The sequence below is a fragment of the Geospiza fortis genome, unplaced genomic scaffold (genome assembly GCF_000277835.1).
Source record: "Geospiza fortis unplaced genomic scaffold, GeoFor_1.0 scaffold1, whole genome shotgun sequence".
NCBI lineage: Eukaryota > Metazoa > Chordata > Aves > Passeriformes > Thraupidae > Geospiza > Geospiza fortis.
Window position 1 is genome coordinate 6,413,315 of NW_005054320.1, and position 19,031 is coordinate 6,432,345.

The 19,031-nt window shown below is 40.2% G+C and overlaps 1 protein-coding gene across 1 annotated transcript in view; it reads right to left on the reverse strand.

Moving 5' to 3' along the window:
* Positions 1-19,031, reverse strand: part of POLQ (DNA polymerase theta) — a 48,969-nt gene that overhangs the window by 18,743 nt on the left and 11,195 nt on the right. Inside the window, exons 6-17 of the mRNA XM_031056661.1 lie at positions 18,820-18,964; positions 18,585-18,731; positions 16,739-16,951; positions 12,844-12,986; positions 11,375-11,579; positions 10,682-10,824; positions 8,133-8,326; positions 7,688-7,812; positions 5,943-6,186; positions 2,091-5,146; positions 985-1,128; positions 185-381 (exon numbers count right to left, since the gene is read on the reverse strand). Of these exons, the coding sequence (XP_030912521.1) occupies positions 185-381; positions 985-1,128; positions 2,091-5,146; positions 5,943-6,186; positions 7,688-7,812; positions 8,133-8,326; positions 10,682-10,824; positions 11,375-11,579; positions 12,844-12,986; positions 16,739-16,951; positions 18,585-18,731; positions 18,820-18,964 (4,956 nt within the window). The remainder of the gene's footprint in view (positions 1-184; positions 382-984; positions 1,129-2,090; positions 5,147-5,942; positions 6,187-7,687; positions 7,813-8,132; positions 8,327-10,681; positions 10,825-11,374; positions 11,580-12,843; positions 12,987-16,738; positions 16,952-18,584; positions 18,732-18,819; positions 18,965-19,031) is intronic.

The window sequence follows — 19,031 nt, forward strand, 5'->3', positions numbered from 1 at the left end:
GCACCAAGAACAAAGCAAATGTCCTCAAAATACTCTTCTAGATTGCCCACTGAAAGAAAATTTCACTAAACTTCCCGACAGATTCATACTGAAATAACAGAAGCACCAGAAGGTACTCCTGTCTTTCCACCCTTGTGTTTAAACTAGTAGTTTCACCCAAGAGAAATTTCTTAATCCTGCAAACCTTTGGGTCCTCAAAACTTCCTTCCAAGGAGATGCCACAAGCCATCAGCAGAGTTTTATAGTGCTGGATGAAGTCATACATGATAAGTGAGCGCTCCTTCTTGGTCCTCTTCTGCAGGTACAGCTGCAGATGGTTCAGTCTCTCTGTCACAGGTAGGCTTTGGTCCAAAGGTGGGGGTGCCAAACTCAGACTGATTTCTAAGGCAGGAAATACAAGCAAAAATCATCTTTTACCCCATTACATGATAAAAACAGCAAGAGAAAAATCTTGAGTACAACCACCTAAAGCACAAAAGCTACAGTTGAACTATGAACAAACAATACATCTATAGCACTATTACATGTTTTTTTTCAAAACAGACTAGGCTTCCAAAAGCAATATGCTCTGTCTGTACTAACAAACAAAGGAGAGCCAGGAATCAAACCCTAGTCACAAGGTCACTTGGCATAGATTGGGCTGTGTTCAGCATTTGAGTGCTAGATATGTTCTGGAGGGCAAAAACTGGAAGAGATTGAAAGGAAAAAGCAAGTTAGATAAAGAGAACTTGGGAGTGAGCAAATGTTTTAGCCAAATTCATGCTCACAGTCCGAGCCAATTAGCTGCCCTTATTACACAGTGCTATAGATGTATCCACAGCAGCCTGGCCAAGGGTGTTAAACACCTAAGACTGCTCAATTACTCCAGCACACATCTGAGCTGGGGTTGGGACAATCACAGCACTTCCAAGAACCTTATCTGCTGAAGGAACTCTCTTGAGATGCAGTGTCAAATAACCCAGCAGAGTCTGTCTGCTCACTTACCGCTCTGGTCTTGGATCTGCTGCAAAGAGATATAGTAGGCATCTTTTCCACCCCAACACACTGCCAGTCCAACTACCAAGATGTCTTCACATCCTTGGACACGAAATCCTTCATCTTTAACTTGTGTCTGCTGAGGAGAACTCACTAAAGAAATAATTTGAAGTTACTATTATAAATGGCATCCATAAATACAGAAGATTTGGGATTCTGAAAATGCAAATACATACAGTTGAGCCTAAAATTGACTATTATCAGGTCTTAGTAAATCAAAGGAGCTGCGTGTTAGTAGAGGATGGAGAGTTGGTGTCAAGCATTTCCTTGACAGGTCTCTGGTGATAGTAATGAAGTGTTAGCAGCTAGTTGGTATGTGAGAGCATCTGAATATTTGTCTGTGACTGCCCCTGAACCAAAGGTTACATATTTTCAAATATTTTCAAAATGTAAACTTGGTTCAATATAATCACATGTGAAATTCAGATCAGTCTCTGGGTTGTTGCAATATTGCTTCTTTTTTCCCCCACAGAAGTACTCATATGCTGCAGTTTGCTGCTGCTTTTTAAACATATTCTTCCTTTAAAATGACAAGATTAAGCAGTTAGATTCTTTGCTGTCACATCACCATAACAACAACAGCAACATTTCTTAACTATCAAAATAGATTTTTGACAGGCAAATATGAAGTGCTTTTTAGACTGAAAGAAAGGAACACACTTCTATCTCAACTCTTGGAGAGGTTGCTCGAAAAGGCCAGAATTTGGAAGGGATGCTTTATGGATGGTTTAGTCTGAACAGGAGGAAAACCTTATTTACTTTGAGGGGGACAGAATACTGGAGATTGCCCAGAGAGGTTGTGGAATCTCCTTCCCTAGAGATATTCAAAAGCTGCCTGCACATGATCCTGTGCACTCTGCTCTGCATGAACCAGCTTTAGCAGGGGGGTTGGACTGGATAATTTCCAGAGGACCCTTCCAACCCCAAACACTCCATGATCCTGTTATATCAGTGATTTTCCTCCTTTTTTGCATATCCTTTCCTTCTCTAGGCTGCTTTAAACTGAAGATACCATATGCTGTTCACAAAATAATGCACTGGAACAGGAAACTGACCTTTTTTGAATTTGCCACCAATTGTTGATTTGGGAGACAAAAGGCACTTTGTTCTTTCACATGCCACTGAGATGGAGAATCTGCTTTTCTCCTTCCATTCTGCAACAAAAGTCTGGAAAAGTGCTCTGTCGCTTGCTACATCAATAATAGTGAAACTTTCAGCACTTAAGGGAACAAATGGAAAAACATCCTGAGATAGCTGCAGTGAAAAGCCTTGGTCTACCATGGAATTATCTTTTATCTCATCTGCCTCAGCTGGGTCTAGACACTCAAGATTGTCCTGGAATGTTTTTACCTGCTGCTCTGCATTGCCCTCACTATTCTGCTGTAGCTGAGTTGTCCGCCCTTCCTTCTTGCAGGTGACTTGTCCCTTTCTTGCAGATGTGAGAGAAACAGAACATTTTGGAAAAAGCTCTTTGGGAGGTGTTGGAGGAATAAACCCATTATTATTATCTGCTGCAGGACAGGATGTTCTGTTGCTTCCCTCAAGATGAAGTGTTATGCCATGTGTTTTCTGAAGATCCAACTTTTCCATTTTGTTTTCTTTAACCTTGAAAGAGCTTTTTAAATCCTGGCAAGTGGGCAAAGGCTCTTGCTCACAACAGTCAGATTCAAAAACTGGATCTGGCTCTTGACTAACAATAGGAGCAACTAACTCTCCTTTGAAACTGGAACTTGCTGAAGCTGTTTCAGTCCCTGAGAGGCTAGGCCATTTGTCCAACACATCCTGCAATCCTGGGCTTAGTTCAAACGAGCATTCAGTCCATACCACTGCATGGGGGTTCTTCTCAAAAGCTTGGTGGCTTCTCTGGAGCTTTTCACCTTGATCTCCTACTAAATCCTTTGGTCTGGGGTCATTGTTACAAATTACTGAGTTTCTTAATCCTGACTGACCTTGAAATGTAGAAGGAATGTCTTTCAGAAAAGATGGGGAATTTCCATGGTCTAAAACTTCTGCTACTACATCCGAAGATGCTAGAGACACATTGTTACACTGTGCAGGATTCTCATGTTCTTTCTGATTGTCACCGACATCAAATTTATTCTCAACAGGCCCTGGATTCTGCAAAACACCATCTGGAGGAAGCAAAGCCACAGGGTCCTTTCCATCAGCTTCCATGATGTGAACAGCTGAAAGGTCACTGACATTACTGAAGCTCTCATCAAACAGCAAGTTATCGCTGATATTTAGGCTTGTTTCAGGGACAGGATGGCATTCTACTTGTACAATGTGTTCCCTACCAAAATGGGAGCTTGCTTTATTCAGGTCTTTAGACTCACTCTCCCCTTCCACTGAATTTTGGGTCTGGTAATCTTGTAGAAAACTGTGTAGCTGTGAGTCAGTCATTGAGAAATCACTCTCTTTAAGGCAAGGTGCAGGTTCTATTTTCTTCACTACAGGCTGTAAATTAAGGCCTCCAGATTCCAAAACTTTATTACTACAGTGCTGAGTTGTGTTTTTTGTAATGTCATTTGTTGTGATAAGACTTGGGAAGCTCAGTTTCCTAACTGTTGCAGCCAGCCTTTTATCAGTATCATTCTCAGTCCATAAACTGCTTCGTTTTTCTGATATTTCCTGCTGTGGTATTGCTGCCAGCTCTGAACCTTGTATCCCCTGCTGTCCTGTGATTCCAGCTGCTCCCTCCTGTTTTATTATCATCTCAGTTTGAGTATCCAACTGGATGCTGTCTTCAAAGTCTCTAGAGTCAGAAAACAGATGAGAGGCTGGATCATTCTGAACACTATCTGCATTGCAAACACCTCTGGATTTTACTAAAGACCCGTTCAGAAAATCTTTAGGATGACTCTTGCCATTTTGCATGGTTCCAGCTTGCAACAATATTCCATTGGGCTTTTCATTCTCATTTTTGCCAGCATTCTGAATCTGAATATTGCAGGTTTTCTCTTCACCAGGACAAAAATTCTTATCAATCCTCACCTCAGCACAGCTCACATCTCTTTGAGTTTTATTCCTTTTATTCTGCTTAACATCAGTTTTGTCAGTTCTCTGTGTCCTAGCACTACCAGGTATCCCTCTACTTCCTACAATACTGTGTGTCTCCACACTGGTGTGTGGGGTACCCTTCAGCATAACAGGTGCCTGAAAACCTGCTCTCCCCTTAGGCATGCCTTCATTAGTGGTGCTAGGCTCTGTAAATAATCCTTCCATTTTATCTTTCTTCCCAATCTTAACGCTCCCCATCTGTACAGAACTTGAGACTTTATGAGTTACAGAATCTGTTTCCATAAATTCCTTATTATTTTGGTTTGAAATAGAATTATCTGTAGAGATGGTGCTGTGGGAAACAGGCAGCTTTTGTATATCTATGCTAAGCTTATTTGAATCTTCAAGAAGTGACCTCCGCCCTTTTGAAGCGGTATTTTTGTTCCTAGTCCGATTTAAATGTGTATCTGTGCTTTTAATCAATCTAGAAGCTGAAGAATCTGGTCTCAATGTTGGTGTTTTTCCTTGTTCAGTAAGGTGCTCTGAGACTGCTGTTCTGGAATTCATCTTGGTTTTGACCAGAGAAAGATCTTCTATGTTTTCATTTCCTCTGCACATATTTGGCCGTTTTCTAGCACTGTACACAAGATCACCCTTGCCTTCCTCTGCTTGAGCCTGTTTCCTGCCCAGGACTTCACTCTCAAATACAGAGCTTTCTGTGCTACTGCTCAGTCGCCTTTTCCATCCCTTTTTAATATTTGATAAGTTTCCAATCTGAGAACCAAGGCCGTTACAGTGTTGAACTCTGCAGCCTTTTTTGTTTAACACCCTTGAAGACTCAGCAGACTCCTCTCCATCTGATCTATGCAGTCTGTCTTCCAGTTCTGACTCACTGCTGATCACAGAGGATGTATCAGTCTCGAGAAAAGACTCTGGGTTCCACTGCACCCCCAGCAGTGCCAAATCCTGCTGCAGGAGTCTCCTGGCTTCCTCCACAATGACAGAGGCTGCTTCTCTTTCAGTGAAGCCCCTCATTCCAGCAATCCAGATGCTGCGCATGGCCCGGCGCTCCTCTGCTGCCTCTTCATCCTCATCCACAGCCCTACGAACACTGTGGGAAGGTAACAGGCACACGTAAACACCCATGCAGAATGTAACAAACACAAGGAGCTGGCACTATTCTCTTCTGCTCCCATGTCAACTCTCTTCACAGCTTCCTTTACTGAAGCACTCTACCTAAAATATAATGCACTTGATGGGAAATAACTGAATTGGAAATAACTATTTCTAAATATGAATAGATGTTGATGAAAGATATTGCTGGCTGCATACCTCAAAAGCATTTCCAGATTTCTGTGTTCAAACATACCCCAGACAAGTCCCAATTCCCTGCCAGGGCAAGATGCAGGTCTCAATGAATCACCCTCCATGCGCTGTTTTCCAAATTAAGGAAACTTCAAAAGCATGAACCAGACAAGTATCATGGCATAGTCCAACAAGTACTTGATCAAGGAAACTTGTTACTGCACTAACATATAAATCACAAGAGAATCCCAAAAGATAATCAGTAATAAATCGTTGAACATATGGTGAAGCTGCCTTTTAGGGGCAGCAAAAACTCCCCAGAATGCACTGACAATTTACCCAGGACTAAGCAGTGCATTGAGAAGAAGAATAAGAAGAAAAATTCAGTGTCAAAAACTTTTTCTGTAAATACAAGGTGCTTCTATTAATTTCAGAAAAATCATGGAACGACTGTGATCAGTCAGAGAGACCTACAAGTTATTTCTAACTTAATATTTGACACAAAGTTCCAAAGGGTTGCCACATTTTATTGCAGGTTTCATCCTATAACCCTTCACCTTACAAACTCCTTTACTTGACTTCTGGACTTAGCAATTTCTCACCTTTTAAATGGTACTGAGCTCTTCAGAGCAGCTGCCACCTCATCAGGACTGGCTTTAGCGAGGTCAGCCACAGTGACAAAGCCAGCGCTGTAAAGTGTCCTGGCACGCTGGGCATTGAGCAGAGACACCCGCACCAGGTCACACAGCTCCCTCTGCACCCCAAAAGTGAGCCTGCTCTGGAACTGAGACAGCAACATCTCCATGTTGTGCCAGCCCAGTCGATTACAGAAAACTGTTATCATTCCTGGAACACAAAAATGACATTAATGTCTGAACTCCAGCTCCAGTTCTACTAAGCTGGATTCACATCCCACTTCCCAATCTGATTCAGCACTCACTTTACATTTCTCACCTTCCATTATTTACAAAAACTAACTCGTGTTTATCACAACTATGAGTAGGAGCTAGTTTTGCAGAACTCAATCTGCAATTAACTAGGTAATCACTGAGGCAGAAATTCTGAATGACACTTCTTTTTTCAAAGATGCTAATATTGAAAGTTTGAAGCACATGCATATCCTGAAACAGGATTCCTATGAAAGAATCATACTGGAAAAAAAAGGCAAAGGAGAAAGTAGTGATGAGAGTCATTAAGGGAAGCCATAGATCTTTGAGGAAACCCAGCACTGACATCCATAAAAGTAGACCTTGGCCTGCAGGATTTCAGTTACTGAGAGCATTATAGGAGGTAGCAAATCCTATGATACAGGTTACAACTGCAGTCCCCAGTGCATGGGAGAAAGAAAAAGGCACAGAAAAGACAGTTTCTTATTCACAGACTGCATCTACAGACAATGAAAACCACTGAAAGACATGGGTATTCCTCACTAATTTTACAGTGATTATAGAATACAGCTTTTATCATATCTCTTAACTCTATGTCATATCAGTAGTTCATTTTATTTCCCAGATTACTCCTGTGAAAACTATTAACACTGGAAATACAGAATTATGAAACTGCTACAAAGTTATTTATACTAAGAAGTTAAAAAAAAAAGTTATTTATATTACCAGAATTAAATTCAACTACTCTGCATCAGTTGGCGTGACCTTTTCATTTTGGGGCTTTGACTCATGCTGCAGCCCACACAGAGGGTTTTGCAAGTCGAGCTAAAACTGTCTTAAAAACTGAAAACCCACTTATGGAGTAATGAAGATTTAGGCAATAGAAAAAAAATATCTTGGTCACTGTGGGCTGTTACTTCTACTCCCACACAGCCTTCTTAGGGAAGTTAAAGGTAGCAGCTGCTTGACCTCCTGTGATCTGCTGATAAATGACCCAGAAGCCACTCACTCTGTTCTGACAACCATAACCTTATACCTCCTGGCCAATTAATTTTGCATTCAGAAGAAAGCCATGTCCCATCTTAGAGGCTCCAAACTTTATTCAATGCTGAAAGGTATTCTTTCCTCATAGAGCAAAGCTTTAGAAGGGACTTGCACTAATTCCATACTTAGTATTGAACCAGCTACATTCCTGCACAGCACACTGCTGATTTCCACAGACCTCAGCATGCTGCACACTGCTTGATTCCCCTCAGCTGGCCCCTTCCCACTGCACACTCTGTGGTTCCACAGCAGGGGCAAACACAGGTTAAGCTATAAATCCATAAGTGGTTTCACAAGGCTGTTTGCTGTCAGTACCACACTGTGGCTATTTTAGCCCCAAATCTGAAGGGACAAGAAAAAAAAAAAACAGAGAGAGTAGCCTAAGACTTCTGGGGTATTTTGCTCAGACAACTTGCCTGCATAAGTGGCAGCAGATTGCTGCAAGGATTGAAGCTGACCACGACTACAGCCATATTTCTTGGTCATATCTTGTAAAGGAACCTCGCTGATTAAATCCAGAAGGGCAAGGCTGGTGAAAAACCTGTTGATGAAGTACATGAAGAAACAAAATTGTCATCTGGGGCACATTACTGTACATGCCAAAATGTGCTGTCATACATAGGACAGAACAGTTCTACTGTATAACACACAAAAGAAACAGAGAGGATAGCTTCCAAACACATCAGCAGAAACATCTTGTGCCACCAGTGTTCTCAGACCAGAGCAGACCAGGTCCAGGTTCTCTGACCTATCAGCTCACTCAGAAAAAGAGCCAGTTCCTGAAAACAGACACAGAGTCTGTGCATTACAAATGTTATAGCCTCTGATCTCTGCACTTGCACACCCACATTCTGTGGCTACCTTTTGTGGATGGCCATTTGTCTGTGCTGTTTCTCTGTTTTAGCCGTGATTTTGCCCTTTACAGAGCGAGCTAGAAAGCCTTCTTCAATCCCCACCAGCTCAGCCACACGTTTCATGGAGGCAGGCAGCTTCTCCCATAGGCAGAAGAACTGGTACCAATCAATGGTGGTCCACTCCTCATACACTGGGGTGACCTAAAGAAAATAACACAATGCAAAAAACTGTTTTAGAGAAATAAACAGAACTAAACAGAGTTTTGGGTAAACAAAAGTACAGCCTAGGGAATGTGGTTAGAGCATCCTACGCACGACGTAAAGGCACTGAGTCACAGGCGTGGACCATGAAGAAAGTAAAAGCTCTTCTAATCCAGTTTCTTTAATACTTGTACTGATGAGATCTGACTCATATGGGTCCTCCAATGATTAAACAATTTAAAATCTTTGTCAGATTATTCTTTAAATCCAAGCCACTAAACTACTTTTAAGCTGTCTCTTCAATGTCCTTTAAGAAAACAAAATTTTATTCTTTTTTAGCATAATTTACAGACATCCATCAACTTTTTAAAACCACAAGTAACCACACTAACCACTCCCACAGCCTCTGATAAAGCAGGAAGGACACAGAACTTGCCAGAACTTGCTGAAGCTTTCATTTACCTGGAGTACAAAACAATCTCCACTTTTATTAGCACTAACAAAAAGCCCTCCAGAATTTTTTTTAATGTTTTTTAGACATAAAACCAATTCTGTTAATGTTTAGTCAGCACAGAGTCAGATCCTCTATGAAGAGACAAAATGCCTTCATACCTTTATCGATAAAGCAAGATTAATTATTTTGAAAGAACTAAGAGTTGCTTGGCACAAATGTTAAACAGCACAGAATACTAGATGCCTATGTGGTTGTAAATCATCCATGCTTCTTCATCTGGTGAGAAGAACAAAAGTTATTAAGATGGGGGTTTATCTTTTGTTGTTTATTGGGCTTTTGTTGTGATTTGTTTTTTTTTCTTTAAAGAAAACTATTTTCCTAGTCTAGCAAATCCTTATTTGTTTTAATCAACTTTCCTAAAATACAAGGGCTTGGAATTCTCGTATTTCTACATGTAAAAGATGCAAGCTTAAAAGAATTTAAAACTACTTCAGCAGATAAACTCCCTGTAGCTCATAAGGAACACATGAAGAACAATACTTAAAAAAACTAAAAAAGCAACAAAATGAAATAAACCTTTGGCCTTGAAAATGAACAGACTTGCAAGAAAGTGTTTTAGAGTAGCTTAACAGAAGAGAATGTCAAGAACATTTTGTTCAACAGTGTATGATTTAAAATAACCTTAGACAAGCTGCTGCAATTAAAAACTACAGCATAAAAAACATTATGCCATCACTGCCTCTACCCCAGAACAGGAACAAATTTCACTCTTTTTTTTCTGCTTTGGACATGCAAACAGTGAAAAAATTCACTGTGCATAACACAAATGAGTTCATTTTATCTGGCAGAAATAGAACAAAATATAATGTGGTCCTCTTAAACAGAGATATGAGTACATATGGGACAGCAGTAGATCCAAAAAAAATCTATCAGTTTTAGCCCATAACTGGGTTATTAAATTCACCAAGCAGAGACAGGTACCCTCAGACTCCTGCCTGCCCCTGTCTCCCAGCTCAACAAGCTTTGTGACTGCAAGCACATTCCTCTTGAAGTGAACTTTCTTTTCAGACAAGACTCCCAAATTCTGCCTTTGATTTATCATCCTGGTAAAGTGAATACACCTAACTCCTAAAGAAGGCTAAAGCTGACTGACAGATTTCAGCTGATGATTGCATGATGGGCCTCTGGTAGCCATGAATCCCAAGTAGCTCAGTGCAAATCCATCTGGTTTCCTCAATACTCTTCACAAGTTCATGGCTTCCTCTCCCAGGGTCTTAAATAGCAGTGCTTAGCTTTTCAAGTCTATGTGCTCATAAATCTTGACACACTCTGGGACACTTTTCCCTTATAAGATTTATCACACTCCTTCCTTTAGCCCTGGGAGCATCACCAGGCAAGTAAACTAAATCAGGGCTGAATTTCACTGTAACTGAATCAAAGAAAGGCCCACCCATAGAAAGGAAGTGGTGTGGCTCTCTGAGGCTTTTTGGAAGCAAAATAGATACCAAAAGCCCAACATTTTTCTGTGCCTCCAAAAGTAATATGAAATTAAGTCTGCTGATCACACATTCAAAAATCAATTTGTTTCGTCAATTTCAAGTGCCTCAGAAAATCTACAATTATTTTATGCTCAAAAGTTATTAAGTTCTGAAATCTTAGTAAGTCAAGGGTGACAAGAATGGGGTTAAATGGCACTCAGCACCTGTCTGCACAATAGACACTATGGTAACACATTAATTCTGAAGAACCTTCCATTTAGAAACTTTTCTTCATGAAGGACAAACTAAGCAAAGCACAGAAAAACTCAAACCTGTGTTCATGGAGCTGCCAAGAACTTTGCATTGTGCTGTCTCCCCTTAGTTTTGGTAGTGGAAAATACAAGGCACAGAATAGGAACCTACCAAATAGACAATATGCAGATCATTCTCCAGAACAAAGCTTTTCATAGCTCGCTGCAGGTCAGCAAAGATTTCCATGGCTTCAATTGGTGAAAGAGAAGAGGAAAGAGTAGCTGAGCCAAGATGTGTTGGCTGATAAACCTTTGCTGTTAAAAAAAATATATATATTACATAGAGAAACATTTAGGTGCAAGTTTATAATAATTTTCAGGTTGTGCTGCATTTGAGAGATTTCTAACTTTTCACAGCTGCTTTTTCAATAAGAAATAGTGGACGTCTCCGTTCTGAAGACAGAAAAATGGAAACAATAACAGGTTTAGCCTTGCCTATGTCTAAACTAGCCTTTTTCTCTTTAGAAAGACAAAAATCACAGTCTGCAGTTAATATGCACCAATCTTGTGGTAAAAGTTTGCTTTGTTTAGCGATATTTTGGGAATTTTTAGACTAGGATGCATTAGTCTTAGAGGTGATGTGCAGGTGGTATGGAGGTAATGTGATGTGCCTTCCAAGAACATGTGCCTGCAAAATATGTTAAAAGAGGTGTAAAGATACCTTCCAGAAAGATAGAAAATTCTTGATACACAATTCTTTAAAATACAATAAAAATGCAGAAAAGTCCTTACTGTTAATTTACATTGAACATCTACTGAGTTAGCAAATCAAAACTGCAATCACTGGGAGGAACACCAGCTTTACCTTTCACATCATTGCCAGAGTCCACAACCTGAATGAATTCATTTTCCAGCAGCCATGCCACACAAGCCTCGATAGGTCCAGCCTGTGCTTTGTCTTGCTCTTTCCCATTTTCCCATTCTCTTTCCTTCAAGCTGGATGCCAGCAGAGTGCAAGAGGCATAGGTCTGCACATCCTCTGGAGTGTTGGCTACTCCCCCCACTATGATCTGTTGAAGACAAATACCTGTTCATATTGCCAGAGATGCAGCAGGACAGAACATCAGATCAGAGAATCAAAGAGAGTGATCCATCATCTCAGTTTTAAAGAACCATTCTCCCAGAGAGGGGAATATGAGGCAAAGCAACAGATAACTTTTAAAGATGTTCTTGGCAAGAAGTCAGTCATCTTAGGCAGAAGTAAGAGGACTAAGCTATGGAAAAGAATGATTAACAAAATCTTATTTTGAAAGTGAACATACACATAGCAGCAATTTAGATTTGAGACTAGCCTGAGGCACTTTTCTTAGCCAACACTGTGAAATATTAAAGTATGTTAGAACACAAACTGCAATTCTGTGAATACAAAAAGCAAATCATGAAAGTGGAGTTCTTGTAAGGCTATTCAGCATACTGAAGGTTTCTCTTAATAAATATGAATGCTATACCCCACCACTGTTTTCCTGATTGAGAGTGATTTTGTTCACCTTGGATTTTGGTTTTGCTTTAAAGGAACCCCCTTCCTTTATACAGCTCTTATGCAGAAACATACATTTAGAAATTCCATTGGTCTGCTAAAATTCAAAATCTATGGAAGTACAACAAAGTTCTAAGCATCACAAAAGTTTTCAAAAGACAGTAGAAGTATAGCAAACAGATTCTATTTAAAGAGTCTTGTATCTAATCCAAGTTCAAGCCCAAAAGCAGCTTTGGAAAAGGACATAAGCTCACCTACGTGAAATGAAATCCTTTTGGTCCTTTTTACTTCTATAGGAGCCCTACAGAAGAGGGAGCAAATTGGGTACTACCCCTGTTTGCTCACCAAAAATGTATTCACAAAATTTCAATCATTCCTGCACAGAAGAGGTAGGTAAGTTGAGAAGGTAAATAAGAGACCCTACAAGGTTTCATAAATTCATTATGGCCCAGTTCAGTCTACAAAGCCTCTAGGATCAGTAATTTACAGACATCCTCCAGTTAACAGTGTCAGATCACACCTAAACTTTAAGAATCACACTTAGTTCTGCCTGCTGCTTGAGTAAATCGAAACATAATAACAAAGCTTCTCTGAGCGTCCCAGTCTGCAGCAAGCAGAGAAACATCCTAGACAAAATGCTGAATACTGAAGCAAGCTGGCAGAGCCAAATAAATGACTGACTTGACAAAGGAGGAAACACATGAAAAAGAAGTGCACAGAAACCATTTGGTGGTGTCACAGAAGAAACCGCCCTGCAAGGGGTCCAAGCACAATTCTAATCCCTTAGTGTCCTGTACCTCAAGTATTGCTCTTTTCATGCTAGAAGCAACACCTTCCCCTTCTCTTCTAAGCAAACAGCTGCAAACAGGCTTGAGAGATCCCTGAAGTAGAGCAGCACCTTTTGATCTCTCTGAGGCCTTGCAGACTAAAATGCTCTCACCTATTGGAGAAGAAAAACAAAACAAATACAAAGCCAATTACTTTAGTACTGCATCTTAGCACTGTAACAGCTGCACACAGCTCACCAAGGACATATTATTGGAATGGAAAACTGTAAGTATTTTAAAAAAAGCTGAGTAACTAAAGAAGATTAAAAAATGTGCTTAAACAGTGCTTATGAATTGCTATGTAAGAACTGCTAGTACATCAGAACTAAGGCAGAGCCAGCTTCAAAGTCACATTAGGCTAGTCTGGATCTTGGCAAGTCATCCACAGCCTCTCTGTTCATCTGCTTTGCTGCTGAGCCGCTCTTGCTTCTTATTCTGGAGTTGAGTGGAACCATAATATACAGTGGCATCAATTTGAGTTTTTAATTACATTAATAAATTGAAAAAAATTTCAAAAGTAAGAAGAAAACATAAAAGCTGCACAGTATTTTGACAGTTTGTATTAAGTCAACCAGCTTTCACTCCAGAAATAACTAATTCAGAAATCCAAAATTACTGTTCTAAGTAACTGTGCATCCTCGGAACTTTCATATATGCATTTATATACACATACACATAAGTATCCTGCATGGCTTCCACTGAAAGTACATCTCAGTATATCCTACCTTAAAATTCTCTGTCAGACATTGTTCAGTTAATCTCCAACTAGTGAAACTCTGTGGGAGACAAAAACCATCCCAGAGCCACGAAAAAAAAATGCAAATAATGGGCAAATTCCTTTAACGAGATCATGGTACTGAGGCAAGGGGGTTAGAAACTAAAAGGTGATTGATTAAGGATAGCTGTTTAATCATGTGTATTGTTGAACTTTTGCTGTGCTTGCGAAGACAAAATGAGAAAATGCAAGGATATTTTGATCAGGAACTGCTTCCCAAAGCAGGAGGGAAACAGTACCAGACTTGCAAGGCTGCTGAGATAAGAAAGGCTCCTCAGACCCCAAAAAAAGCCTAGACCAGCCTTGTGGTTTGAACTGCCACCAAGAGAGCAGGGAGCACACACAAGGAGACAAGGTGAGAAGTCCACCCTGAGGAAGACATTGGAAAACTCATTTGCTTCCTCCTGTGTGACCACCAGATGACCACCAGAGACTGCACAGGCACAGAAGGACTGATAAGCTAATCATAATGCCAAGCAAGGCTCGGCACAGCTAGGAGATGAATATGCATGGTGAACTGCAAAACCTGATGCACGTGTAACCTCTCAGGGAATAAAGAGAGGGTGAAGTTCTTCAGAAAGCGCATGTGTCTTTGGAGGAGTTATCCCTGCTGAATAAATACACACCTACTTCACAACTGTTACAAGTTGTGGAGTTTTTCCATGTATCAGTACAGCTTAACCATGGAAAACACAGTGGTCACATAAAGGATATTTTTTCCACAAAGCTATTAGGGAGAAACTGGATCACTGAAGACCTTAGCTAGTTGCAAGCTTTGTCAACTGGCACAGGATAAATGAATTATGGGTAGGACATGCTTGCCTTTGACTAAGAGAAGAACACTAGTTTTGGATTAGCTGTACATTAAATATCATGACAGATTTATGATAACTTGTTAAGATTTAAATGCATGTAGTCTGGACACAAGGTAATTTTGGTAGTGGGTATCTTAGTATGATCCTAGGAATGTTAATTTAGGATAAAACTGTAGCTGTGGAAATGCTACAGTAATTAGCAAATCCAGAGGTAATGAAAACACAGCTGCACTTAAATTTAATGAACAGAATAAATAAATGCAGTGTAGGCAAGTAACAAAATACAGCTTAAACATAATTACATACATTAACTACAGAATGAAATGATGTTCAGAGGATGTGTCTTTGACTTTTTTAATCCTGCCAGGTGAAAATGTTGATATCAGTTGATCATGTACTTTTGACAGAACTGGAGAGTAGGTAAGATAAACTGCCTGTAAAGCAATGTTTGGTGAAAGAAAAGCTTATTTTTATTTTAGCAATAAAGAACATATATTCATTTTGTATTTGGGTTCTGATGTGGCCTGAAATTTCCTCTGAAAACTTCCCTTTGACTCTTTCAGAGTGATGTACCTAAAAGAAAATCTAACAGAAGATGGGTATCCACTTAGCTCTACATTATCTGACAGTTTTACAAGACTTGGGGGATATTCTTTCCCAAGATGCCACTGATAATTCAATAATTGCAATCTAGTAAACAATGTTTTTAAAAGGAACTGAGCTGTTTCAATATCCATTATTGAACATTTCAGGTACTAGGGGAAGTCCAGGTTAGCATCAGACTAGACAAACTCTGGATATCTAGGCATAAAATTCCATTAAAACCTACAAAGGCCCTACTAAATTCTAGGTTTTGTTCAGCTTTACCTATTTCTCTTGGGAAAACCATAGTTTTGATGAATACTAAAAGAAACACATTTCACTCTCCAAAATTATATTTTTAAGTTTCTATCAAATCAAGAAAAATAAATTAAAAATCCAAAGTGTAAGACAATCCAAAACTATAATGTTGGGAGAGGAGGAGGAATTCAACCCAAGAGCATTTATCTTTTGTCTGTCAGCTAAATTTCATATCCACATAAGGCACTTTTTCCAGCTGAAGTTGCTGTCCTCTAGTCTCCCTACTCTGTGACAGAGTAGCAGCTGGCAACATAGCTTTATGTTCTCATCCAAAAGACTCTGTGGAGTGGAAAAAAATGGTACATTCATGAAGCTCATCAGCATAAAATCAACTGCTTACACATCAGAACTGTCACATCAGAACTGTCAAAAAGGGTACTAATTATTGTAACTTGAAGGAGAAAAAGAAGAAACTTCAAGGAATAATGTAATTTTACACCTGCCTGCTACAGTCAAATGAGAAAGTCTGGAAAATTTCAAAATCCAGCCTGCAGCTGCCCTTTCCTTGAACGCACAGGGAGAGCTCACAGAGATATAGGTCGCAAAATGCTCTGTTGCTATGCTACTCAGGCAAAAATAGAAAGCTAAATGTAAGAACAGTCTGCTTACATAGGGCTCCAGCAACCACCAACCAAACAATCAGGAGGGCAAATCCCACTTCCCACATCTGTTGAACTTCTTCTTTTCTACTGTGTTTATAGCTGCATAATGTGGCTTTTTGCAATCATCCACAAAGATAAATTTTCATTGCAAATTAAAATAACAGGCAGGATTTTTTTTTGTTGAACATCAATGTGTGCCACTATATGCAAGAAGGTGCCATATTACCTGTGAACTACTGATCATATTTCCCTGTCTGTCTCATTAATACATTCAAGATCCATAAAATTGATGGTTAAGTTTAATAAATCTAAATCATAATTTCAGACAACAGAAGTTTGTCAAATTAGGGTTGTAGACTTGACTTTGTAGACATGCATTTCTTACATTTTAGGCCCATCCAATGAGAGCTTACTGCAAATTTTCTCACTAAAACTCTAAACACTTTAGTCAACTGACCATGGATCACAGAATTAAGGCAAATGAACAACACAGAAGCTAACAAGAATTCAAAGGCAAAAATAGCCTGTTCCTGAAGTAACTGACATATAAATACCAAAGTCAGTCTCAGTCAGTGAAAACAATCCCCTGGGGATTACAACTTCTACTCCATTAATACCAAACAAATTAATACCAAACAAACTCATCTTGATTAACCTAATCATACAGCACACCGAAGGAATTCATCATGATTAGTCCCTAATTGCGAAGTACCGCCCTGGATTTAATCAGGTTAACACCGCTCCGACAGAATGCCAATAAAGGCTCTGCTTACCCTCTGTGTCCACCCCTTTCCTGCCAGCCCTTCCAGCCATCTGCTTGTAGGTGAGGATGTCCAGCAGCCTGCCCCCGAAGGTGGGCGTGCGGATGATGACGCGGCGCGCAGGCAGGTTCACTCCCGACGACAGCGTGGAGGTGGCGGCCAGCACCCGGATCAGGCCCTGCCGGAACGCTCCCTCAATGATGTCCCGCTCGTCAAAAGTCAGGCCTGGGGAGACGGGGCTTTTAGTGACCCTTGTGATGGTGAGACTCAATGGAAGAGCTGAAAATACTGCTGTCCAGCAAGGGAAGAGCAGACTTAATGAACATTCACCAGTCAGCGTTAGGAACCAGACTTGCAGCGCTACTTTAGTTAACTTCTGACCAGTAAGTGAAGTGAAATTTCACCCTTAATTTTTTATTATTCAACTGACTGTGATATACTAGCTTTTCTAAGGTGGCAAGATGAACTACTTACTCCATATTTACAAGCACTTCAAGTAAATATATTAAGAAATAAATTAAAAATGAGAAAACAGTAGGGAAATAGGATTTACTCATCTGCCATCCTGATCCTGGACTCCGTATTCATTATTTCATTACAGGTCTAGTATGTATCCTTCTACATTACCTTCAGAGCTTCTGGCCAATTTTATAAGAAATACAGGTTCTACAAGCATTTGGAATCATTCCTCCTACATAATCAATGCCATAGCTACTGTTTTCTCTCCCAGTCAGTCTTTTCTCTCAGTGAATCAACAGGTGACATGCTCTATTACCTACCTAAGTAAGAAATAAAAAATGCAAGCAGAAGTGTTCACAACACATGCTCCTTTCATTTTTATTTTTATTGTTATACTGTCTCCATTCATTTATTTCAATATTAAGCTGAGGAAAATTGCTCTGAAATACTCTGGCAGCTTTAGGAAAAATTTGAAAATCCTGGAGCTGCAAATCAGTTAAGTTTTCAGCCATTTCACAAAGAAAGGACCAGGCAAGTTGTATTCCAGAAGTTGCTGTTATCCAGCTGTCCTGGTTTAGGGCAAATTTGGGAGAAAATCTCCAAAGAGGGCTCCTCCAGAAAGCAAACCCACACGGCGCCTCCCCCAACTGGTTTGGGAAGGATTCCTCAGAGAAAAGTTGAACAAAGCACTTCCACTGCTCTGAAAAAGATGACAAATTCAGAAAGCCTCTCTCGGATTGCTCTCTTATCAGTCCCTCCAGCGCTGGGGCAGCTGCTGCAAGCCACAGGGTGAAAACTCTCAGTGTTTCCCAGGTCCCAGTCTGGAGCAGGCTCAAGTAGTTCCAAGAAAAGGGAAAGAAAGACAGTCCAGGGAGAAATCCAGACTGCCTAGCTAAACTAACTAACAAGCAAAAGCGAGAGCAAAAGCAAAAGCAAAGTAGGAGCAAGAGCAAAAGTGAAAGCAAGAGCAAAAAGCGAAAGCAAGAGCAAAAAGCGAAAGCAGCACTATGGACTGCCCTGTCTGCATCCTGCCAACTGTGGGGGAGTGGGCAGGTTGAAAACAAAACAAAACTTCACTTTTCAAAGCCAGTCTTGAAGGCACAGAACATAATACCCAGCATAAACAGAACAGCTGACTGGGGATATAAGTATCATAAAGTCACCCTAGGACACCAACACAACATAGAGAAGATGCAGCAAAACAATTTGCAAATTAAAATCTTCAGCCACAAAAAAAGAATTTCAAATTTGCCTGTAACTGTGGGATTCTTAAACCTTATTTAATCATAAGCTACAAAATGCTTAAAAAAACAACTGGTAACTTGCTGATACCTGCAAGAAAAAAGAACCCATATGACTTAACCATTACTGAATTCAAGACCAAGATATTCAGGAATACCTGCATGATGAAATGCCACTCCCCATGGCAAAGTACGCTGGAGCACAGAATCCAGGCCTGAAATTGAACGCTTTAACTGATCCAGGACCTCATCAATCCCTTCTCTGTCCACAACAACTGGGGCAAGGGCTGAGTTTTTTGCAGAACCTTGAGAAAGAAAGTATTTTTATAGTTCCTACTAAAATTAATTTTCTTTAAAGGCACTGTAGTCCTCTATTAAGTACTTTTCTCTTACTCTCAGTTTGTTGCAAACCGTAGAACTCCTTGGCAATGATGTCTGCCAGCTTCTCACACCAGTTCTTGGATGGACAGAAGAGCAGGACTGAATGGCCACCACAAACAGTCTCATAACACAGGCTCACAATATGGTCTTCATCTCCCTGAATTGAGATAAAATATTTTCAGTGCACTCTCAGATTGAATGAGGTCTGTAAATGCTGTCCTTCT